Source organism: Miniopterus natalensis, chromosome 8 (genome assembly GCF_054644295.1).
Source record: "Miniopterus natalensis isolate mMinNat1 chromosome 8, mMinNat1.hap1, whole genome shotgun sequence".
In the NCBI taxonomy this organism is placed as follows: domain Eukaryota; kingdom Metazoa; phylum Chordata; class Mammalia; order Chiroptera; family Miniopteridae; genus Miniopterus; species Miniopterus natalensis.
In genome coordinates this window covers 43,075,846-43,098,345 of record NC_142088.1, presented here as the reverse complement: position 1 = coordinate 43,098,345, position 22,500 = coordinate 43,075,846, and the positions used below count along the sequence as shown (strand labels likewise).

The 22,500-nt window shown below is 38.7% G+C and overlaps 1 protein-coding gene across 1 annotated transcript in view; it reads right to left on the bottom strand.

Annotated features, from left to right (window-relative positions):
• Positions 1-22,500, bottom strand: part of LRP2 (LDL receptor related protein 2) — a 181,232-nt gene that overhangs the window by 66,693 nt on the left and 92,039 nt on the right. Inside the window, exons 28-37 of the mRNA XM_087819423.1 lie at positions 22,215-22,399; positions 20,970-21,198; positions 19,878-20,055; positions 17,708-17,836; positions 11,908-12,074; positions 10,794-10,937; positions 7,185-7,294; positions 4,158-4,335; positions 2,608-2,821; positions 1,274-1,513 (exon numbers count right to left, since the gene is read on the bottom strand). Of these exons, the coding sequence (XP_087675549.1) occupies positions 1,274-1,513; positions 2,608-2,821; positions 4,158-4,335; positions 7,185-7,294; positions 10,794-10,937; positions 11,908-12,074; positions 17,708-17,836; positions 19,878-20,055; positions 20,970-21,198; positions 22,215-22,399 (1,774 nt within the window). The remainder of the gene's footprint in view (positions 1-1,273; positions 1,514-2,607; positions 2,822-4,157; positions 4,336-7,184; positions 7,295-10,793; positions 10,938-11,907; positions 12,075-17,707; positions 17,837-19,877; positions 20,056-20,969; positions 21,199-22,214; positions 22,400-22,500) is intronic.

The following is a 22,500-nucleotide window of genomic DNA, read 5'->3' as shown; positions in this document are numbered from 1 at the left end:
ATATTAGATGCTAATTCCATTAAAAGTTGCATGCTAAAGTATGTAGGGGTGAAGCATATCTGCAGTTATTTGTAAAAAGTTCATTTAAAATGTTTGTATATGTACAAAGTGGGGCAAAAGTAGGCTTACGGCTCTGAGTGCATGAAAGAGTTTATTTTTGTATTATTATTTATTATTGTATTATTTTCCATATGAACTGTAAACCTACTTTTGCCCACCTGTATGTATATACACACACAAATTGAGAGCTCAAATGTGATGAGATGTTAACAATTGTTGAATCTAGGGAAGAGTACAAAGATGCCTAACTGTATTTTTCAAATTTTTGGCATTTGAAATTTTTTAGAATGAAAAGTTGTGAGGAAAAAATTACTGATTTTAAAATATCTTTACAAGATGGCAACTTAGAACATTACTTTTTAGATACGCAAAAACAAAGATGTGTCATGAGAACACGTGAATCCGGTCATCAAGCGGTGCCAGAGCACTGACGCCTTCACCATGTGCTTTCTTCTCTCTCTGTACTGACCATTTCTCCCAACCCTTCATTCCCTTCATCCTTTTATCTTCCCTTTCTACCTTTTATTTCTGTCATTGGCCTGTGACACGCTCCTTCTAATGCTACTAAAAACTTAGTTCCTCTTTTGGTAACATACACCTAGAAGCCTCTTGGCTCACTTAGGAAGCAAGCGATCATTTTATACCTTCACGGCATATAAGCCCAAAGTACTGCAAAAATATAATTATTAAGGAGAGACTAATACTGTCAACTAATTTATTTCAACTCAAATATTAATAAATCAGATTGGGGACTATTTCATTACCATTCTAAATAGTAGTGTACTTTCTACCCTAAATTTCCATTAATACTCAGAAATAGGATCCAGTTCTTCTGACCAGCAGCTCTGTGATACTTCTTGGAATCTCATGCTACATTCTCTTTTGCTCTAGGCCTGCCATTCTCACTGTGGTCCATGGACCAGCAACATAAGCATGCACTGGGGATTTGCTAGGAGAGCAGATTCTCTAGCCCTGCTCCAGACTACTAAATCAGAAAATCCATGGATAGGGCCCAGATCTGTATTTTAAAAGCTCTCCAATTCTGAAACACACTAAAGTTTGAGAACCACTTGAGGCTGAGCCAGTTTACTTAAAGGGAAAGACAAGCTTCATTATGTGCTGAACCCAAACATGGAGAAATGCTTTGCAGTACCAAGGATTTCAAAGTGGCACCAGATGGAATAAAATCTTACTTATATTGGAGTTGGCATACCTTGGCCTGCCACTGGTACCATGGCTTCTGAATGATCTGACAGTTCCAAGCTAAAGCCTCTTATTGCAGACAGCATTGAAACAACAATGAAAGAGTTGTAGGGAGAGCAGGTCTGGCTATCAGGATTGAGTTTAAATCCAGTGGCACAGGCACACGAGAACAGTCCTCCTGGTACAGGCAAGCAGATCTGCTGACAGGCATGCACGTTGTTGCTACAGCCATTTGAGGATCCGGCAGAGTCTAAATGAAATCAAAATCAGTTTGTAACTTTTGACCCTACCTACTTGCCTCTCCATTTCAAACTTTTAAAATTGAGTTACCAAATAACTCATTATAAAAGTTAATAACAAAATATGGTATCTGAGTTCACAACTTAAAAACAATACTAGAAAGACTAGAGCTTATACAATTAACACCTAAAGGTATGAAAACAGGACCACAGTTATTATAAATAGTTAGAGAATGGAGCATCAGTTAATTGTATTTCTTCCACAAATCATGCAAGAATTAGGGGGGGGTCAATATAATTTTTTTTTCCTTCTTGGCTTATGTACTAATATATAAAATTATATTCATTTAAACACATGATCAACAATGTGATAGGCATTTGTGATAAAATATATTAAGTAAGAGTATTTAAAGGTTTTTCACATGCAATAAAAATACCAGTGACAACGTAGGTTATAGGACAGCAAACAAATTGCTTGATAATCTTTGGTTAGAGACTAAAAACTATAAAACATGTCAAAACTATAAAAATAATCTCTAGGTCATAATGCTAATTTAAAGGGGCAAAACAAAAGTTAGATTATTTAAGGGGGGGAAATATGTTGAAATAGGCAACATCTAAGAGTATTCCTTTTAAGATAAAAAATTCCTTTTAACACTTTCTCACCAGTCATCCAATTAATATTTACTGAGCAATGTGCCAGAACTATTCTAGTTACTGGGCTGAGAACATGAAACAAGACAGACAAAATGACTGTCCTTGCGGAGGTTACATTCTAATGAGAACTCAGGCAATAAACTAATGGATAATATATCAGCGAGTGCTAGGAAGCAAAAGAAATGTAAGTCATTTAAAGTGATGGGGAAAGAATGGGAATGAGCTCACTCTAAAGTCAATCTGGCCTTTCAGATGCCAGATTAGTCTGTGACACTTAGCCATACTTAAGACATGGTTATCATTTTTTTAAATATTTTGGGTAATTTCAATTTGGGCGCATGTGTATGTACATAGGTCTGTGTGTGGGCATGTGTTTATATCTAAGTGTGTAGATGTGAATATACATTGTATATCCATGAATGTGTATGTTTCAGTGACAAATACTTACTGTGTCTATGGTAAACTCGAAGTCCCCTCAGATTTGGAGTGTTATCTCGCAAGACTACTTTGTTGGCCCCAGTAGCCTTGTCAACTCTTTCAATGACCTCGTAATGCTCATCAGTGTAATAAAGGAAGGGACCGTAGACAGCAATTCCCCAGGGGTGAGAAAGATAGTTTACCAGAACCATTCGATTGGTACCATCCACGTTTCCTCTTTCAATCTAAAAGATTAGAATTTTGTTATTAACTGATTCATAGTGAAATGAGAGAAACATTTAAAACTAATATACCTGACATTTATACAGCACTCTGTCCTTTACAGAGATTTTTAATATCTATTTTCTGAGATGATAGAACGACACTAAGCAATAGGTCAGGTAAATGTCATTGTGCCCATTTCATTGAAAATGAAGCTGGAGTTCAAGTAAGTCAATCAACTTTCAAAGGTGGCAATGGTGAAGAAATGGGGACGAAACCTCTTTCATCCCTGCATGTAACAATCTGGTCAAAGATATACAATTAATGTCCCCTTAAATATGTCCAACTGTGGGCCATTACACAGGAGTTGATTGACCCTGCATTTAATATCATCAACAACTTCTACAATGGGGATAGGAAATGTGCTCTGTACAATCACAAAAGCTAGTGAGACTGGTAAGGCAAAGGGTAGTGCTGGTAGAACAGAACAGGTAACAAGCCTTAGTCAAAATGGTGGTAAACCAGAAAAGAACACACAAGAATGAAGTTCCTACTGGGAAATGACAAGTGGTCTGCTTCTGGAAGGAAAACAAAATGTAGGCACAGCTAGTCTGATTTCATTTCAAAAACGTGTCTCAAGTGCCTCCTTTGTGCTAGGATCTGAGCTGAGTACTGGCAAGAGAGACAAACGAGGCTGGCCCACTGCCTCATTAGACAAGGGCACCGAGCAGTTGCAAGAGCAGGTTGTGCGTTAGAAACTGACAGAAGTTCCAGAAAGCTAGAGCACAGGGAAGATAAGGTTGGGGGGAATCTGCTGAGGGAGTAATCTGGAGCAGATTAGCTGACTAAGCTCAGCTGAAGTGTTTGGAGCTACTCCTCTAGGCCAGGGTTCTAGCTGAGCAGTGATCAAACCTATTTGTTGTGGTTTTATGAAGACAACATGTCTCCATCATAAAAGCGGGTCCAGTAAGGAGGGCCATGGTCTAGTCAAGGCTAGAGAGAAGTGGCTCAGAAGGGTGGAGGTGACAGAAAAAGGCTGGACCTGAGGAAAGAGGCAGAGGACAGAGATTTTGTAATGATTAAGTAAGGAATGGTTATTAGAGTGAAGGAGAAATATGAGGGTTCTAGCCTCGGAGAAAGGATGGAGAGTCACACCACTAACAAGAGTCAAGAGGGCAGAGCAGAAGTAGAAAAGGGAAAGGAGGAAGATGGTGAGTACTGTGTGGGTCATGCTAAGTTGTACACAGAAATCATAGTATGTGACAAGAGCTTTCTCATCATTGCACACAACTCAGAACAATCAGCATCAGCCCAGAAAGTTCAGCAATGAAAACCAACAGACTAAAAGGGTGCTCATACCACTCCCCTGCTGGTGACGGCCCAGTAGAGCTTCTGTTCCTCTATATCAAGAGTGAGAAACTCCAAGTGTTCAAGGTCTCCAGTGAAAAGGGTCTTTGGAGATGTGCCATCCATGTGAGCACTTGCAATCTTAGCAGGAACTCCACTGTCAGTTCCTTGGTCTGACCAGTAGAGTTTCCTACAACCATGAAAAACACCGACATTAATGAAACAGATGCTGGATTAGAGTGAATGGCATCTCTAATTTAAATATTTAAATGAAAATATGTATTTCTTGTCCTCAAGATACACACAATTCAATGGAGGAAGTCTGATACGTCAATATTTTTATAAAATACAATATGGAGGAGCACTTAACCAGTACAATGTCTGTATTTGTCTTAGTTATTACTGGTATAAGGGTAATTTTAAATAGTATCTAAACCAGGAGGATATCATCTACCATTGGTGGATGATCATTTAGCCTGATCAAGCAGGTGGAAGGTTTATGATTAAGAAGGAGCCTACATCCCTTTCAAAAAAATCACAAATTGCCCAGTATACTGGGAAGGACAAAGCTAATGTAAAAATTGTCAAGTACCTCCCTGCTTACCTCTCAGACTTCTTTTTTTTTTTTTTTTTTTTTTAAATATGTCTTTATTGATTTCAGAGAGAGGAAGGGAGAGGGAGAGAGAGAGAAAAACATCAATGATGAGAGAGTCATTGATCAGCTGCCTCCTGCACGCTCTCTGCTGGGGATCAAGCCTGAAACCTGAGCATGTGCCCTGACCAGGAATCAAACCACAATCTCCTGGATTATAGGTCAATGCTCAACCACTGAACCACGCCCAGCTGGGCCTTTATCAGTTTTTTTAAGGTCATTCTTACTTTAATTCCTGGCCCATAATTTTCACTATTAATCAATTATTTCATCACTTTCATCCACTCTTAAAAATATAATCAGGTTTCCCTATTCTAAAATGTTTTCCTGTTATATTTTGACCTACACACGTTTATCTTTTTCTAATTTTTCAATACCAAACTCCTAAAAAGAGTAGTCCTATTTCCTTACCTTCCTTTCATTCTTTAACTCCTTTGTATATTGAATGAACATCCTCTCTCAAATGTCACCAGCAACTCTATAATTGCCTCAACCCTTTATTAGTGATCATCCACAGAATATTTTTCTGCAGCAATTGATTCAATAACATTGACCATAACTTTCTAAAGACTTTCTCTTTACTGAGCATCCAAGACATTATATCCATGAGTCTCTGTCTTATTTCTTCTCTCAGTTCCTCTGACAAAATCATTGCCTCCCAATCCAACTGGGCTGCTCTCCCTTTTCTGCTCCTGCTCTTGACTTCTCTTCCCTCATAGAATGAAAGATATCTTCAAAGCCACCTCTGCCAGGTGAAATTCCATATATCTTTTAAGATGCAGTCCAAGTAGCATCACCTCTATCAAGCTGAAAATTTCTCTCTGCAGAACTCTCATCCCATTTTTATTTTATTTTTTTGCCTCTCTTATGGCTCTTAACCATATACACACCTGGGTTATTGATATTTAAGCACAGGTCTTATCCAATTTACCAAGTTATAAATTCTTGAAGTTACAAAAATCATAGATCATGTCTTTAATAATCTTTGTACCTAACCCATATACCCTTGACCTTGGCAGAGACCATTTTCACTCATCAAAATCAATGTATACCTCTTCTTTCTTGGTAAAAAGCAAAACTACATGACCTGTCTTCCTTGTAGTTATCTGTGGCCATGTGACCAAATTCTAACCAAAGGAATGTGAGCAGAAGTAGTGTGCATTACTTGTAGGCCTGGACCATAAAAACCGCCCAGCACATTCCTGAATGCTCTCCCCTTTACTGCTCAAAAGTTGTCAACACCCAGGATGACCTTGAAAGTCTCCTACTGAAGACCCCATCAGCCTGGGTCCCTGAATGACTGTGTAGAATAGAGCTTCTCCCACCTTCTACCCAAACTCCAGGGCCCAAATGAAAGACAAAATTCTATTTTCTTTGAGCCATTATACATTTTGGAGTTTACTTCAATAGTTACCCAATCCTAACTAAGAGACCACCTAATAATGGGAGTACCATAAATAAATGTTTGATGAATGAATAATGCATGAGCTTGAGTTTCAAAAGAGGAACAAATCTAAGCTGGTCTTTCTTCTAGAAAGGATAACTGAAAGCTAGGACAGGCCAGCAATCATAGAATTCTTGCTTTAAGAATTAAGATGGATTTTCACATCACCCTTACTTGAAGCGGAGAGCTAATACAAATTACTTCTTCAGTTCCCTTCCAGGCCTGAGAATCTGCTGGCTGTCAAACAGAAAATCAAAATCCATTTGGGATGATGTAACTATTCTTTTTAAAAGTCAATGCTCAAATTTTATAATTTATTATTCTAGTTTATAAAACAATATAAAATGAAACAACTGGTTAAACAGACCAGAGGATTCTAGTTTATATCATTAATTCCATTTTCTCCTGTTCTCCCTGCCCCTGGCCTCTTCTACTCCAATCCTGGCCAATCACTCTGAAATACAGATTTTGTTCCATCACTCCCTTCCTCCAAATTCCCTGCTGGCTCCTTATTTCTCTGAAGAATCGATCGCAACTCCTCAGCAATGATATTAAAGCTCTCCATGAATTGTCTAGAAACCTTCTCATCCTATAAGGCTTTTTTTCAGATGTTATCTATACCCTTAAAGTTTTCCACATTTGCTCAAAGTCAGAATGTATTGCTCATTCTTATAATCCTATTTTTACATTCCTGAAATCCTCACTTGTTTGGAATTAATTTTCAGCCCAATGTTATTAATTTGAAGAACACAACAAAATACATAATATATCCTTCACATTAAATATACCACAGAGCTATTTCTCTTCCTCATTGAGATCTCTATCAAATGTTGGCATATGAAATCAGAAAATGCCCTAGGTCTGAAATCTTCCGTTTTACCAGACCATAATATTCACAAGAATGGTGCTGCACAGAAGGCGCGAGCCATTCATTAGCACTCACCCATTAGCAGGATCAACGGTTATGCCAACTGGAAAACCAACTCCAAGAGCTGTCCCATCATTGGTAATCAGTGTTTTTCTGTATCTGACATCTCCCTGGAGTGTCAAAACCTATAGCATAAAGTCACTTATTAGAACTGAGCTTCATAAGGGGAAAACAAAGGAGGCTGAGATGAAGGAGAACTTAAAACACACAACAAATTCCAAAGCATGATCAGGGACGAATGGGAGGTTTTACATGAGGTTCAGCTAATTCCTGATTGCATTTCAGGGCTATAAGGAAATCCACTCGGTAGAAAATGAGAGTAAGAAAAGTAAAATCACCTCTCAAATTCCTATTTTCAATTCACCTAAAATTTCAAGAGAGGAAATGTATATGAAGAAAAGACAGATTCAAATGAGAAACATAGAGAATCTCTGCCAGAGAGAAACTACAAAAAAAAAAACACCAAAAAAAAAAACTTTTGGAAAAAGATAAAAGAAAACTATGGAGGACAAATGGGAACCCCATAGCTCTCCTGCACCCCAGTGACTGTGCCATAGCACCAGTGGCCCATCACTGCAAACACAGTTGATCAGTGTGAATTCTGTTCCAAGTTAACAGTCTGAGTTAAAATACATGAGTTCAAATCCCTGCCCTGCCAGGTGTGACTGTAAAATCTGAAGCAAGTGAATTCACCTCTCTGAACTTAGTTTCTTTATCATTAAAATGTGGGTGACAATGGCACCTTCTGCACAGAGCTCACAATGAGGTAACACACTAAAGCACTTAACACAGTCACTGGTACAAGTGTGTTTAATAAATGTTTCCTATTTTCTTATTGGTCCATTTATTGGGCACTTAGTATGCACCAGGCATTCTACTAAGCATTATCGGATAATCCTCAGGATAATCCTGTGAGATACATACCATTATTATGCCCATACTACAGGTGATGAAAAAGAGGCCTAAAAAGATTTAGTGTCTTTCCCAATGCTATCTATTTTTTAAAAAACATGTTTTTATTGATTTCAGAGAGAGGAAAAGAGGAGAGAGACAAAAACATCGATGATGAGAGAGAGCCATTGATCGGCTGCCTCCTGCACACCCCCCACTGGGATCAAGCCCACAACCCCGGCATGTGCCCTGACCAGGAATCGAACCATGATCTCCTGGTTCATGGGTTGACGCTCAACCACTGAACCCTACTGACTGGGCCCAATGCTACCTATTTTTAATTATTATTGCTATTATGTTATAATCACAATGTTAACAGAACCCTGAAACATCACAGAGAAATATGGATTACTGGACTAGAAGTAGTTTTCCTAGGAGCAAGGCTATTTTAATATGCACCTGAGATGGTTTGAGGAAAGAAACAACTGGTAAGAAATTAACAAATGTCTGTTGATTTGCATGTTTCTATAAAACTGTTTTTCAGTGCAAATAGTTATTTGTGTATCTGTGTTTGTTTCTTTCTCTGTCCCTCTCTCTGTCTCTATATGCATCTCTCTCCCTCCCTCCCTGTCTCTCCATCTCACACACACACACCCTTCTTCTCTCCCTCCCTCCCTCCCTCCCTCTCTCTCTCTCTCTCTCACACACACATACACACACAAACACACACACACCCTTCTTCTCTCCCTCCCTCCTTCTCTCTCTTCTCTCTCTCTCTCTCTCTCTCTCTCTCTCTCTCTCTCTCTCGCACACACACACACACATACACACACACACACACACACACACACACACACACACACCCTTCTTCTCTCCTTCCCTCTCTCTCTCTCTCTCTCTCTCTCTCTCTCTTTCTCTCTCTCACACACACACACATACACACACACAAACACACACACCCTTCTTCTCTCCCTCTCTTTCCTCTATAAAATTTTTTCCTCTCTGGCACCTTTCTTTTTCTACTACTTGGACTAAGATAATTTTTCTCTTTACAATTTGCCTTTTCCTGCTATAATTTCTCTCCTTTTCCTAGGCCTAAGGATCTCTTTAGTTAAAAGGAAAGTTCCTTCCTTGTTCTGTGGAATGTATCCAGCTCTCTCTCACACAACCATGTTGTCAGCTTCACTTTTCAGCTACAAAACTGCTGTTAAGTGAATGGGCACACAGCTACCCCTAGTGGAAAGCAGTTTCTTAAATGTCATTTGGAATTAATGCAGCTTTGTACTGAGTGGAGTCTAGAGAGATGTGAGTTCTGTATGAAGGATCTTAGGCTTTAAATTTTGCCCATGTTTTGATGAAGGGTGATATTTTTTGCTGATGTTATGAAAAAATATCTTCTGTCACTGACAAAGAGGGTTAAATCAGGCCAATTACTGAACTGTGATTTATAAGAGGGCAGAGTTAGAACACTGCCTAGGAATTGGGCAGTGACGCTGTTTAAACCAAATTCTTTGTTGTTGTTGTTGTTGTTTGGGGTTTTTTTTTATTTATTTGTTTGTTAACCACTGAGCAACACCAGCCACGACAAGCCAAATGCTTAACTTCTATGGACTTCAGGTTCTTATTTGAAAAACAAAAAGCCAGAATCAGGTGAGCCTCCAAGTTTCCTCTCATGTTCAGAGTTAATGATTCTACCCAGTTTGATATCTTCCGGGGGATTAGTGTTTGTGCATATTACAAATGTCTCTCTCATTGTGAATGGTTACTATGCTTGCCTGCCCTTGGGAATGTTGTGAAGATTAAAGATGATGTTTGTGTGAAAGACCTTTGCAAATTGTAAAGCACTGTCTGACGTGAGCTCCTCCTGTCGAATCTGCTGTAAATTGGCCAGTTGGTTGCTGTGTGCCTTCCTCATCATTAGTGTTTTCTTTCTGAAAGCCCCAAAGAAAACTAACTTACTAGCTGGTGCCTAACTCAGATCAGTGATTGTCATTCTACACAGCCCTGCTAAATGCTCCTCTTGCAAGACCCTCCCCTTGCTTTAGGAATTTTCACTTTCAAAATTATTATGAATTAATAATCCCTTACATGTTTCAACCTTGTTCCCAGAGTGGAGAAAACCAATACTAGTCAAGTTACTTCTGATTTACTTCATGTCATTTCATACCTGCACCCCATCTAGAATTTCTTCAGGGAATTAGAGTAAAAAAGAACAGTTATCGCAGAAAGGAGAGTATCAAAGGGATTAGAATCAAGTTTCTACTTTCTGTTTCACTGTTAGGAAAACTATATTGGAGCCATAGAAAGATTTCCATCTTAGAACAGAGGTAGCCTATAAATTAAGTTTAGGACTAAAATAGCATTGAAGATTTGATGAGAAGAGACAGTGAAAATTCCCAGCTACTCTCTTCTTCCCTTTATGCTGAATTCCTTACTTAATTTTTTATTTATCTTTTTATATATTTTCATAAAACATCTTAAATTCTTCTATAGAAAGAAGTTAGTATTGATATTTAGGAGGAAACAAAATAGGGCAGTAAAAAGATCCAATACCTTATTTTTAAGTTGGTTTTTCTCCTTAGCTTCAGAGACTTTGATAGCTAACACTAATATCTCTTCGCTTTTGTTTCTGCTTAAAAATAATCTCAAAATTCCATGAAAGCATTTCCTGAGAACAGATTTTACATGAATCATAAACCAGTGTTTGTGTACATAGTATTATGGAATCATTACCTCAATTGACTGAGTTCCAGGGTTGGTGTAATAAAGGTTTCTTGATATCCAGTCTAAGGCCAGGCTCATAGAAGAGCCCAAACTAGACAGAGGAACAAACACTGTCCTGTTGGTGCCATCTGTCTTCACTCTGTGAATTTCACCCTGGAAAGAAAGCCATGGAGAGGTGAATTGTTTTAAGACCAAAGCTTCTCCATGAAAACACTTCCTTCACTGCGGCTACTGCCAGCTGCTGTGTTTCTTAAACACTCCTCGGACTTGGGGAAGAGGCCAAAGTTCAGAACCATTGGGTGGCTTCTGTGTCTAATGCTAATGGCAGCAACACTTTGAAAACACTGATTTTTAAGTGTGTCACAGGAATACACAAGGCTTACCATTCAGAACCTCTGATGTTGGCTACAGCAATTTACTTCTTAATTACCACAGGCCAGAGTCATAAAAATAACCCAAGTCTGAGGTGAGAGTCAGGAGGCCAGGAGTATATTTTGCACAGTGGTGACAAGTACCAAACACAGAGATCTTTCCTCTCCTCCTCATTTGTATTTTCTTTGCCTCTTCCCAGTCCTCCCTGGTTTCCTTCCTAAAGGGTGAGGAAAGGGCCCAATGGGAAAGGGACGTGTTCTGTTTATCCTCAAGGCAAAGGTCCTGAATGAAGGCCCCAGCATCACACCAAATGCTTCTCTGGGAATTCCCCTAAGGAACTACTGCTTTTTGTCCTGCATTATGATCATTTTTATGTTAGTCTAACATCTTCTACGAGCTTAAAGCTCCTTAAGAATAATCCTTGTGACTGCTGCTCCTAGGTAGCTGGAACCATGGCTAGTTCAGTGCAGGGCAAATGGTAAACGGTACTTGCTGCATGAATAAAGAATGCCCAGTAGCTTAAGCGTGCTCATTATTCTAAAGCTAAAGAGTTTTTTTCTGATCTTTGCTCCAGCCCGACTTCCCATTTACATCCTTCACTGAGTCAAAAAAAAAAATTAAAATGTAGGGGTAAATTAATTTATTTCTGGGTCAGTTCCCTTTTATCAGCCCAGCAGGCATTTGCTAATAAGGTATCAGTGCAGTCTCTTTGAGAACAAGTTATATACTTTGAATGTTACTCAAAACTTACTGGATTCTCAACCCAATAGATGAATTCCTCGGAGTCATCAAATTCAACATCATAACCATTCTGTATCCCCGATACGGGAACCATAGCATCATTGCTCTTCACCTCAGGATGAAGGGAGATTCCAAAAATTACACTGCGTCTTACAGTTATTAAGAAAGGTTCATCATCTGTGAAAATAACAGAGTATCAGTCAAAATTATATCCCACTATCCCCAGATATTTAAAGTAATGAAAGGCAATGGACTGTTACCATCTTACGAAATTAACTACAATTGCAGCATTGCAGCAGTAAATATAATGCACGGTAGATATTTCATCAGACAGTCCAGGGCCTTCCATTGGGTTTCAGTGCGTTGCTGAGTCGCCAGACCTCCAACTCCTCACACAGTGCCCCTGGACTTTCCCAAGGCAGGTTTACTTTACTCTTCATGAGTTCCTTACCCTGATAAGCCACCCACCACAGTGAAGAAGTTCTTTCCTTTCTACCGAGATAAAACCTCACTAATACTGAATAACAGGAAGAGTTGGATTTTGGGGGGGAAAAAGTGAAAGAAATCATAAACTATTCTCAGTGAATGGCAGTTTATTAGTTTTAAGTATGTTCAGAAAATAAAACAACTCTACAAAGCATTGCCTAGTATTTTTTAGAGACTTTAATTATTAAATAAATCCAATTTATAATCTTACCAATTGTTGTTTGACTAATGTCTGTCTTCCACACTAGGTTCTAACTCCCAAAAGGCAGTGACTATTTCTGATTTACTCACTATTTATGATGTCCCCAGGACCTAGCATATAATAGTTGCCTAATAGATATTTGCCAACTAGCTCGGCAGGGGTGGCTAAGTGGTTGAGCATTGACATATGATCCAGGAGATAGATCTTGGTTCAATTCCTGGTCAGGGCACATGCTCAGGTTGGGGGCTCAATTCCCAGTGGGGGGTGTGCAGGAGGCAGTTGATCAATGACTCTCTCATCATTGATGTTTCTAGCTCTCGCTCTCCCTCTCCCTTCCTCCTTAATATAATAAGGCCCTTTTTCAAAGATAGTCTTTATCCTAACCGTAGTCCCATTATCAAAAACAAATCTAAAGTAATGAAATTCAAGAGTGGGGTTTTACTTTATAATTCTCTGAGAAAAAGAAAACTTTGGAATGGGAATTTTGTATTAAGACATATATATCCCACAAATTAATGCAAAAATATAAAATGATTAATCATTGTATAATTTTCATGGGCTAAAGATGATGCTTGATTATTTTGATAATCTGAGTAGCTTTACATCTTCAGCAGGACTATTTGACACTTTTGTCTTTAGTTATTTTCACATCTCATTAGCTTTTCCTTGTTCCTGGCATTTTTATTGTTGAGGAATAACTTCACATTTACTAACCTAGTCCAAATTTAAAGTAAATTTTGAAACTATTAATGCTTCCTGATTTGCAAAGTTCTGCAATATATAGCATTTAGTCTTCAAAACAAGCCTGCAGAGTTGTTTTCAATTAAGGACAATGAGACTTGCAAGGGCTATGTGACTTCTGCAGGAAACAACACAGTGAAAGGTTATGTCCTCTCAGAGCTGCTCCACATTGCCCCCTTCTGCCTAACTGCAATAGCCATAATAATCAGCCCCACTTTCTGAGAATGTGCGCCACACATTATACACCAGGCAAATATTATTTCACTTAACTTATCTCCCTGAAGCCTCATAACCCTGTTGGTTAACTAGTTACCACAACCCACCACACACCCTCACACACACAACTTTCAAACAATGCACAAAGAAATGAAGCGATTTAACAGAGGTTACACAGCCGGCTCTCTTGGACTCTAAAACTGAAGTTCTTAATCACTACTTTGCAAAAAGTGCAGGCCAGGTGCTACTTATGAATATCAATTACCACTCAATTCATTTGACTTCATAGCAGTAATAAAAAAATAAAAGCTATCAGTTTCAGATGTACTTCAAAATTATACTGAGATATTTATTCATTGATTATATGTTATAATTGCTCATTGGTTCAATAAAAACAAGAATAGTTTCCCAATTTCACTGGGAATATTTTAAATTTTACTTACTCAAAACCTGATACTGCCCTTTTTAATGGGTAATTTTCCTTTTGCCTAACCGGAGGAATTCTCATCCAAAGCACTGTTTAGGACCCTATAAACTCTGCATTTCTCATCCATCAAACATAGGCCTTTCTGATTCCTCCGAGGAACTTGTCCCTTAAGCACTACCCAGCTCTACTCCTTCTCTGGTCATTACTCCTTTCTGGGGATGTGTCTGATGCCTTTTATCTGATCACTGGTGCACTGGAGAGCGCTTACCACCAATGAACATTTGTGGGCAATGGACCACAGGGTGGGGTATCATTTAATTCTGCACTGACAGGAAATATGAGAGCCAAGGTGAAGGATGATGCCAGAGAAGCACTAGACAGGATGTGACCACTGAGACAAGTGGCCTACGAGGGTGTGTGGAAAGTGCTCTGTGGGCCTGGCCAGCATGGCCCAGTGGCTGAGCATTGGCCTATGATACAGGAGATCGAGGTTCAATTCCCATTCAGAGCACATGCCCAGGTTGGGGGCTTGATCCCCAGTGGGGGGTTTGCAGGAGGCAGCCAGTCAGTGACTCTCTCATCATTGATGTTTCTCTCTCCCTCTCACTTCTCTCTCTGAAATCAATAAAAATCTATTGAAAGAAAGAAAGAAGAAAGAAAGAAGGAAGGAAGAAGGAAGGAAGGAAGGAAGGAAGGAAGGAAGGAAGGAAGGAAGGAAGGAAGGAAGGAAGGAAGGAAGGAAGGAAGGAAGGAAGGAAGGAAGGAAGGAGAAAGGAAGGAAGGAAGGAAGGAAGGAAGGAAGGAAGGAAGGAAGGAAGGAAGGAAGGAAGGAAGGAAGGAAGGAAGGAAGGAAGGAAGGAAGAAAGGAAGAAAGGAAGAAAGGAAGAAAGGAAGAAAGGAAGAAAGGAAGAAAGGAAGAAAGGAAGAAAGGAAGAAAGGAAGAAAGGAAGCAAGCTCTGTGAGAAAGAAACAAGGGGGAGTGATTTTATGACACTGTACACCAATAAAGGAGCAAATGGGCAAAAAACACAGCACTGGAGAAGGTGAAAAAAAAATATTTTAGAAAGCTTATCATTTACTCAACACTTACTGAGTACCACTGTATGCCACAAGCAATAAGCGAACCAGGTGGAGGGCAAGACAAAGTACATGGGCCCTTACAATTCCCAGTGATAAAGGCCAGGAAGGAGTAGGCACAGAAGAACCTACGGTTGAATGAAAGGTTTGGGAGGAGGTGATATTTATGCTTTCCAAGGTCAGTATGTCTCAGTTCTTTTGAAATGAAAGGCTGTTTCTTCACTTTTAGCTTTCATGTCATGATTCCATTAAGAGTTGTGTGAGCAAAGAAGGGAGGTGGAAAGACGACAATCAGAAATGGGAAACTGATGTTGCAAAAGAAAGGTGACATTTCTGACTCCCAAACCTAGGTCCTACTTAACTCAGATCTTGCACCACAACCTTTCCTAGAGTGGGAGCAAGGAGTGTTTCCTTCTCCTTTTGCACAGAATTACCAAGCAACTGCCTGGTGTCCCTCAGACTGAGTCAAAAACCTATTTTGGATTTGAGGTTATTTTAGGGGGTGCCAGGGAGATGTTCTGATTTGAGTTTTATTTATTTGTTTTTGGAATTTGGGAACATACTTTCAAAAAGGTAAAAAGCTATTTCATACAAAGAAAGTTCTCATTTTAAAATTTTATAACAAAATTAGGGGAAAAAAGAAGCCTCCCATAATCCCCCTACCCCACTGTAACCACTATTGGCACTTGTGTGTGTTGTCTTCCAGACTTGTTTAAGGCATGTTTATACATGGCCCAAACTTAGCATCTGCTTCTCCCTAAACCTTACCACATAAACATTTCCAAAGATATCCCAGACACTAAATAAACACTATTTTAAAGTATATTGAACGTGTAAGTCAAGTAAAATCTTTTCATCTACAAATGTTAACAAGTCTTCTAAGCTTCTTGTTGGAAAAAAAATGTGTAACTTTTAACACACATTGACACTCAGTTACCCAAGTGGTACTGAGAAGCCAGTTGGGAAACAGTGAAAAGGTTCCACCTCAGTAAGGTCAAAACCACTAGTGGAATTATTTGTGAAACAACAAAAGGTACTATTTAGAATTAACATTTATCAATCACCATCAGACAGTAATACTGATTACACCAATCCCCAACGCCCAATTCAACAATCTTTGTGTGGTGAAAGAATGCTTTATATCCAAAATATCTAGAGCCCAGTTCAATCTTCTGCTGAAAGACGTTGAGGACACACTAAATTAAACAATGTCAACAAAGATTAGGTTCCTAATAAGTCTCTGAAGAAAAATGGCAAATGCTAATCCCTTTATAAGCATTACCAATAATTAAAATCTTTCACCAGGAAAGCATCATTGTAAAATATTACATGCTGATGGAATAAGCCTACATCTGCATAATCTGTAAAACACCACACCTGGATTCCATTTGAAAACTAAATTTCTCTCTAGATTAGGATTCTATTTTCTCTCCCTTTAGGAATTTTTTTTTAATCATTAAACATTTCATTTGAATTTATCTACAGCCATTTTTATGAGTATCAAAACACATTCACTCCTCTTCATGGAGAAATGAAAGAAACTTGAGTTTAGAATAACTCCCTAGATTTTTAAGCAAAGGCAAATGATTTTTTTAACAGAGTTTATCATGGATCAAGTACATACTCCAGAAGAAATCTCTTTTGTAGATTGACTACATCTTTTCCTTCCTTTCTTACTCCCTAAAGTACTTGTATAACCCTCCACATACTCTTCAATCAACCCAGTAAATTATCTAGGATGAGATAAAGATTAAATTGCTCAAATAATCATTTTAAATATTTCATAGAGCAGAAACTTATATTTTTAAAGTATCAGATAATAACAGTCAAGGTACTGAAACTGCAGTAGGAAGACCTAGGCTACAACACTCATCATTGACTATTGGTTATGAGACTAAAAATGAGATAAGGATCCTGAAAAATGAAGCCATACAATAATGTCAAGACAAGTACCATATGATTTCACTCATATGTGGAATCTAATGTACAAAATGATCTAACAAGCAAAACAGAAACAGATTCATAGATAGAGAGCCGGCTGGCTGCTGTCAGGTGTAGGGTCTGGGGGGCTGCCGGGGCGGGGGGGGGGGGATTGAGAGGAAAAAAAGAGAGAGCAAAACAACTCATGGGCATGGACAACAGTGTGCAGTGATTGCTGGGGGGAGGGGAAGCAGTCGAGGAGGGTGTGGGGGGAATAAATGGTGATGGAAGGAGACTTGACGTGGGATGGTGAACGCACAATACAGTGCGCAGATGGTGTGTTGTGGAGTTGTGCACCTGAAACCTGTGTAATTTTATTAACCAGTGTCACCCCAAAAATTCAATAAAAAAGAAAAACAAGAAATTTTAAAAAAGAATTTTAACTTCAGTGCAGAATTTGTAACTTTCCATTACCATAGCTTGTCTAACTGTAACCAGGTAAGAGAAAATGTGATAAGGGCTGTTGAGTCATATGCACACATAATATTAGCTCCACATACAGAAACTATACAACAACTGAGGTACTCGGTTAAGCCACCCCATACAGCACGCACTGTGCAGACTCCTGCTGAATCGAAGGGAACACAGCACACACTCCATCTGCAAGTGATTTAGAGCTTGCACTGCTTTGCACCCTGTGGCAAGGCCATCTTCAGGGCACACTTAAAGGGCATACTGTACCTCTCAGGCAAGTCAAAGAATCATGAGAGAGGCTCCATCCAGAGGGACAAGCACAGGAGTAAAGCTGTGGCCTCTGTGAGGAAAGCAGGCATAGATGGCTGCAGCGGGCAAAGGCACATGAATTTATGCCTGCAATAGAAAGAGAAGTAAATATTGCTGAATGGAAAGAACCCATATTAAAGTATACACGAATGGGCAAAGAAAATGTGACAGGCATTTATATATACATATACACGACAGAATATCATTCAGCCATAAAAAAGGAAATCCTGCCATTTGCAACAACATGGATAGACCTTGAGGGCATTATAATCAGTGAAATAAGTCAGGAAAAGGTAAGTACTGTAAAATCTCACTTACATGTAAAATTTAAAAAAATAAGGAACTTAGAACAGATTGGTGGTTGTCAGAGTCAAAGGGTGGGGAGTGAGTAAAATGGGTGATGGTGGTCAAAAGGTACTAACTTCCAGTGAGAAGACCCATCAGTTCTAGGGATGACCATTGTTAACACTACTGCATTGTATATTTGAAAGCTGCTGAGAGAGTAGATCTTAAAAGTTTCATCACAAACAAAAAAGAATGTTTTTGAAACTATGTGTGATAATAGATGTTCACTAAATTTATTGTGGTGATCATTTCACAATATACACATATTTCAAATGATGCTGTATAACCTAAAACTAATACAATGTTATATGTCAATTATCTCTCTATTTAAATAAGAAAATTTTTAAACATGTACTAAGTCATACTGTTACTGTCCTCCCAGAGGTCCCCAGTATTTGAAGACACAAGTACATGAAGTCACCTCTGTTGGTTTTATTTTTTCCCTAAACTGCTTTACCCTTCCCTAACACCATGTTTTCAACATAAAATTCATAAGAGGTGTAAGAGAGAGGAGTGACTTGCCCAAAGTTACAGATCAATCCTGTCTATAACCAGATTATGAACAAATAGCCACTGAGTAATCTTGAGCTTAATATGGAAATATGATGGTAAATATTATGTCTCCTTGCCTGGCCTAAAAGATCTTTTCACATTAAATGAAACTAAGGTGTGTGCCCCTATGTGACTTTTACATTTACCCACTGTTGACCAAGTTTTGGCTAGATAATAATCTTGTATTTTTCTAATGATGACATCTCTGCCTGTCTCTGCTCCTTGATGAAAGGGATCCTGTGTGCATCCCACGCTCACAGGATGTCCACTAGACCTTATATATTACATACCTTGTCAGATTCATTAATCCATTCATTCACTCCAAAATGTTAAGTCTTTCACTATGTACCAACTGCCACTCCAAGCACTGGGAATACTGCAAACATGGGGCAGATATTCTAACTAAGAACACAGAACTAAACTCATACATTGCATAATTTCAGAATGTGAGGGTAAAGAGCAAAATAACTATGAGAAGGGGAGGTGATTTTAGGTAGGGCCAGCAAGGAGCATTTGATAGAATCCTAAATGACATGAAGGAGCAACATGCAGAAATCTGGAGGAGAGATGTTCCAGGCAGAGGGAAGAGCTAGTGCAAAAGCTCAGTGGTAGAAACTTGCCTGCTGTGCTTTAGGACCAAAATGAAATCCTATGAAGCCCAATGCGGCAAGAGTGAGTGGGAAAAGAGAAGAGACCAGGGAGATAACAGGGGCAGATTCTGATGTGATGAGAACCTATTTCTGAGTTATGAGGAGAGATTAAGTAATTTATCCCCTCCTCACACTAGAAAGAACACTTCCAAAATCAAATTTTTAAATCACCTAGCCACCCACACCACGAACTCTAGGATGACGGGTAGCCACACAAGAGCACCCGCAGGGCAACGGTGCCACAATAAATGAGTCCTAAAAATAAATGGTAGTGATCAAAGGATCTAAGGGACTTATGTGTCTGGCCTATGCTGTATTTGTCAACTGAGGAAACTGAGACTCAGAGAAAAGTCACAGAGGCAGTAGCCAATTGCTAAATAAAATGACACAATTTAAATCTTCTGTTGTTACGTATAAAATTTGAGTTTTCCATGGTAGATATTAGTAAAGAGGAAAGGAAGGAAAATTCGTTGCCCAAATAAATGGGTCTGCAACACTGTGCATTTTACATTTCCAGAATAAGTGTTTTCCAAGCTATTTCCAGGAGAGATGTCTCTCTCTCTCAATTATCTCTCATTTACCATTTGGCTGTTTCGAAGGATGAACTGCAACAATGCCAAGGGGCTGGTGCACATTATAAATTACAACTGACTGGTTCCCTCCATGCCACTTGTTGGCTTGAGTAACCTGTTGAGTTGCGCGGTCAGTCCAGTACACGGAATCCTCAAAGAGAGTTAGGGCATAGGGATGCCGCAGAATCTGTGAAGCAGAGGAAAACAATGAGATCTCGCCCAGAAATAAAAACCAAGGCGAACAAAGCAGAAAAGGATACCAAAGAAATGGCTTCCTTTAGCATTTAGTTATTTAATAAAAACGTAGGGAAGTCATTGTTCAAGAGACAGACAAAAAATAGACTGCTTGACCTATCGCCCACTATACCACTCAAAATCCTTTCACATACATGTGCCTCTGAGTCTTCATTTTTACTCTGGTAATTACACTGGGCATCCATTTTACAAATGAAAGCAAAACCAAAGTGCAGAAAGTAAGGTGATCTGTTTGGATCCCTTACTTCTAAGGCCTTTAGCCCCACCCCATTGTCACCACTCTTCTCCAGTGCCGTTCCCACTGTCTTGTTCTGCCACCCACAGATGCACATAAATCTGATACAGCTTAGGTGCATATTTCCTGAAGGTAGGGAGGCCCTCCCAGGGTCACTTCAGGTCACAAAACTATAAACAGTGACAATTTTAAATAGAAGTCATTAACAGATCTTTGTAAAATAAACATTTTCTGTATTTTCCCATAACTTGTGAAAATAAATTCCACAGAATTTCCTGAATAAAAACACAAAGCAGAAAACAGGCTACGATTAATTGAGAATGTAAATATAATTAAATTATTAATATTTGCTTAACACTTTTTAAAGGTACAGATTAGCATCTACAGATCAACTAAAGTCATACGAGCAATCTGACCATGAACTAGAATAAAAATACATATTTTCAGTTAGTAATAACAGATGGATTGGCCCTTATTCCCGCTGATATTTCCTGGATTGACTATATAATGTCTGTAACACAAAAATTAAAATTTTTCCTTTTCTTGTAACTCTTTCTGCATTCCACTGAACACTATTGTGATGTCAGTTCTTTTCCTCCCTACCAACTTACCAAATCACTGGCTATCACCTGCCTCCGATGTTGTCCATCATAATCACAAAAATCTAAGTAATCAAGATAGGCATCCAAGAAGTAGAGCAGTCTGTTGGGGTAGTCAATAGTTAAGCCATTGGGCCATAGAATCTTGTCTTGAACAATAATGGTGCGCAAACTGCCGTCCATGCTGGCTCGCTCTATACGGGGGTGATGGCCCCAGTCAGACCAGAACATCAGATGGTCACTGTGAAAAGAAATAAGTTACCAATTGGAGAGGATATCTTTCAATATAGAAAAAAAAAACCCTGTCATCTTAAGTGATAAAACATCATGTTTATACTCTACTTAAAATAAATCATCTTTAGTTCAGAATATATACACAGAGCTTGTTATTTCCTCTGAGTGTTGCAAAGTAAAACTGTAACCATGATGGAATCACAAGCCATTTAGGTGTTTTTATAATGTTCATAAAACATGCAGTACATTATGACACTAAAATGTTTCAATGCCAATTCATTTCTATATAATCCACAAGTATTTGATCTCGAAAAATCCACCTGTCCTTGATGGTCTGCCCTTCCATGCTTAAGATAAGAGTCAATTTCTTTATCATCAGAGATTAATCATAAATTTCACTGTTGTGTAATACTCTGCAATATCGAGAAGTCTGCATCACACTGAACATAATTTGCCCAACTTGCCATCCTGCAGAAAGAATCTAAGAGAATCTACGTGAATTCAAGAAAGGAGGCCCTCAGAGGTTTCTAAGCACTTGGGAGAATTTCTCCTTCCCTTTAGGACCAATAGGCAAAAATTTTCTTCCTTGTAATATGTAAAAGGGAAAGCTAGTAAACAACATGAAACAGAAGCAGAAAAATCTGGGTTTTTAAAATTTTTTATGAAACCATGAGGTATCAAAGTTAAGGCAAATTGACCCATCCATGGAATATTACTGTGTGCATTGATTAGAAACTTAATTATATAATTCTACAACAATCATTTCCATAATTGTCTTGCCAAGCTAATAAATCAATGTAGTCTTAAAGTAAACAACCAATTGCTGTTGTGTACTTTATGACAAAGATTATTCAGATAAAGAAAGGATAGCAACAACCAGCTGGACGCCTAGCACTGCTACAGAGATATGTAAACCAAGGATTATTTTAAATTTTATGATATGCCTATCAGTCACATCATGCTCCTGTTGTTTTTCCTTCATTATAACCATGTCAAGGCAACATCACTAAAAAAAAGTCTTACCTAACTCTGGGATCTATAGCTAGTCCCCTTGGCATTGTTACATTTTGACCAATCAGCACAGTCCTGTGGCTCCCGTCCAGTTTAGAGACTTCAATTGTTTGCAGAACATAGTCTGTCCAGTAAAGATTGCGACCCACCCAATCTACCACAAGACTTTCAGTCATGGTGACACCACTGTCAAGTACCTAAAGGCAAAAATGAATAAAGAGAGAATTATAAAGAGAATAAATGAATGATAACATGAAAATTATATGAAAATCTGGAATAAAGCACCTAACTTGTCCTA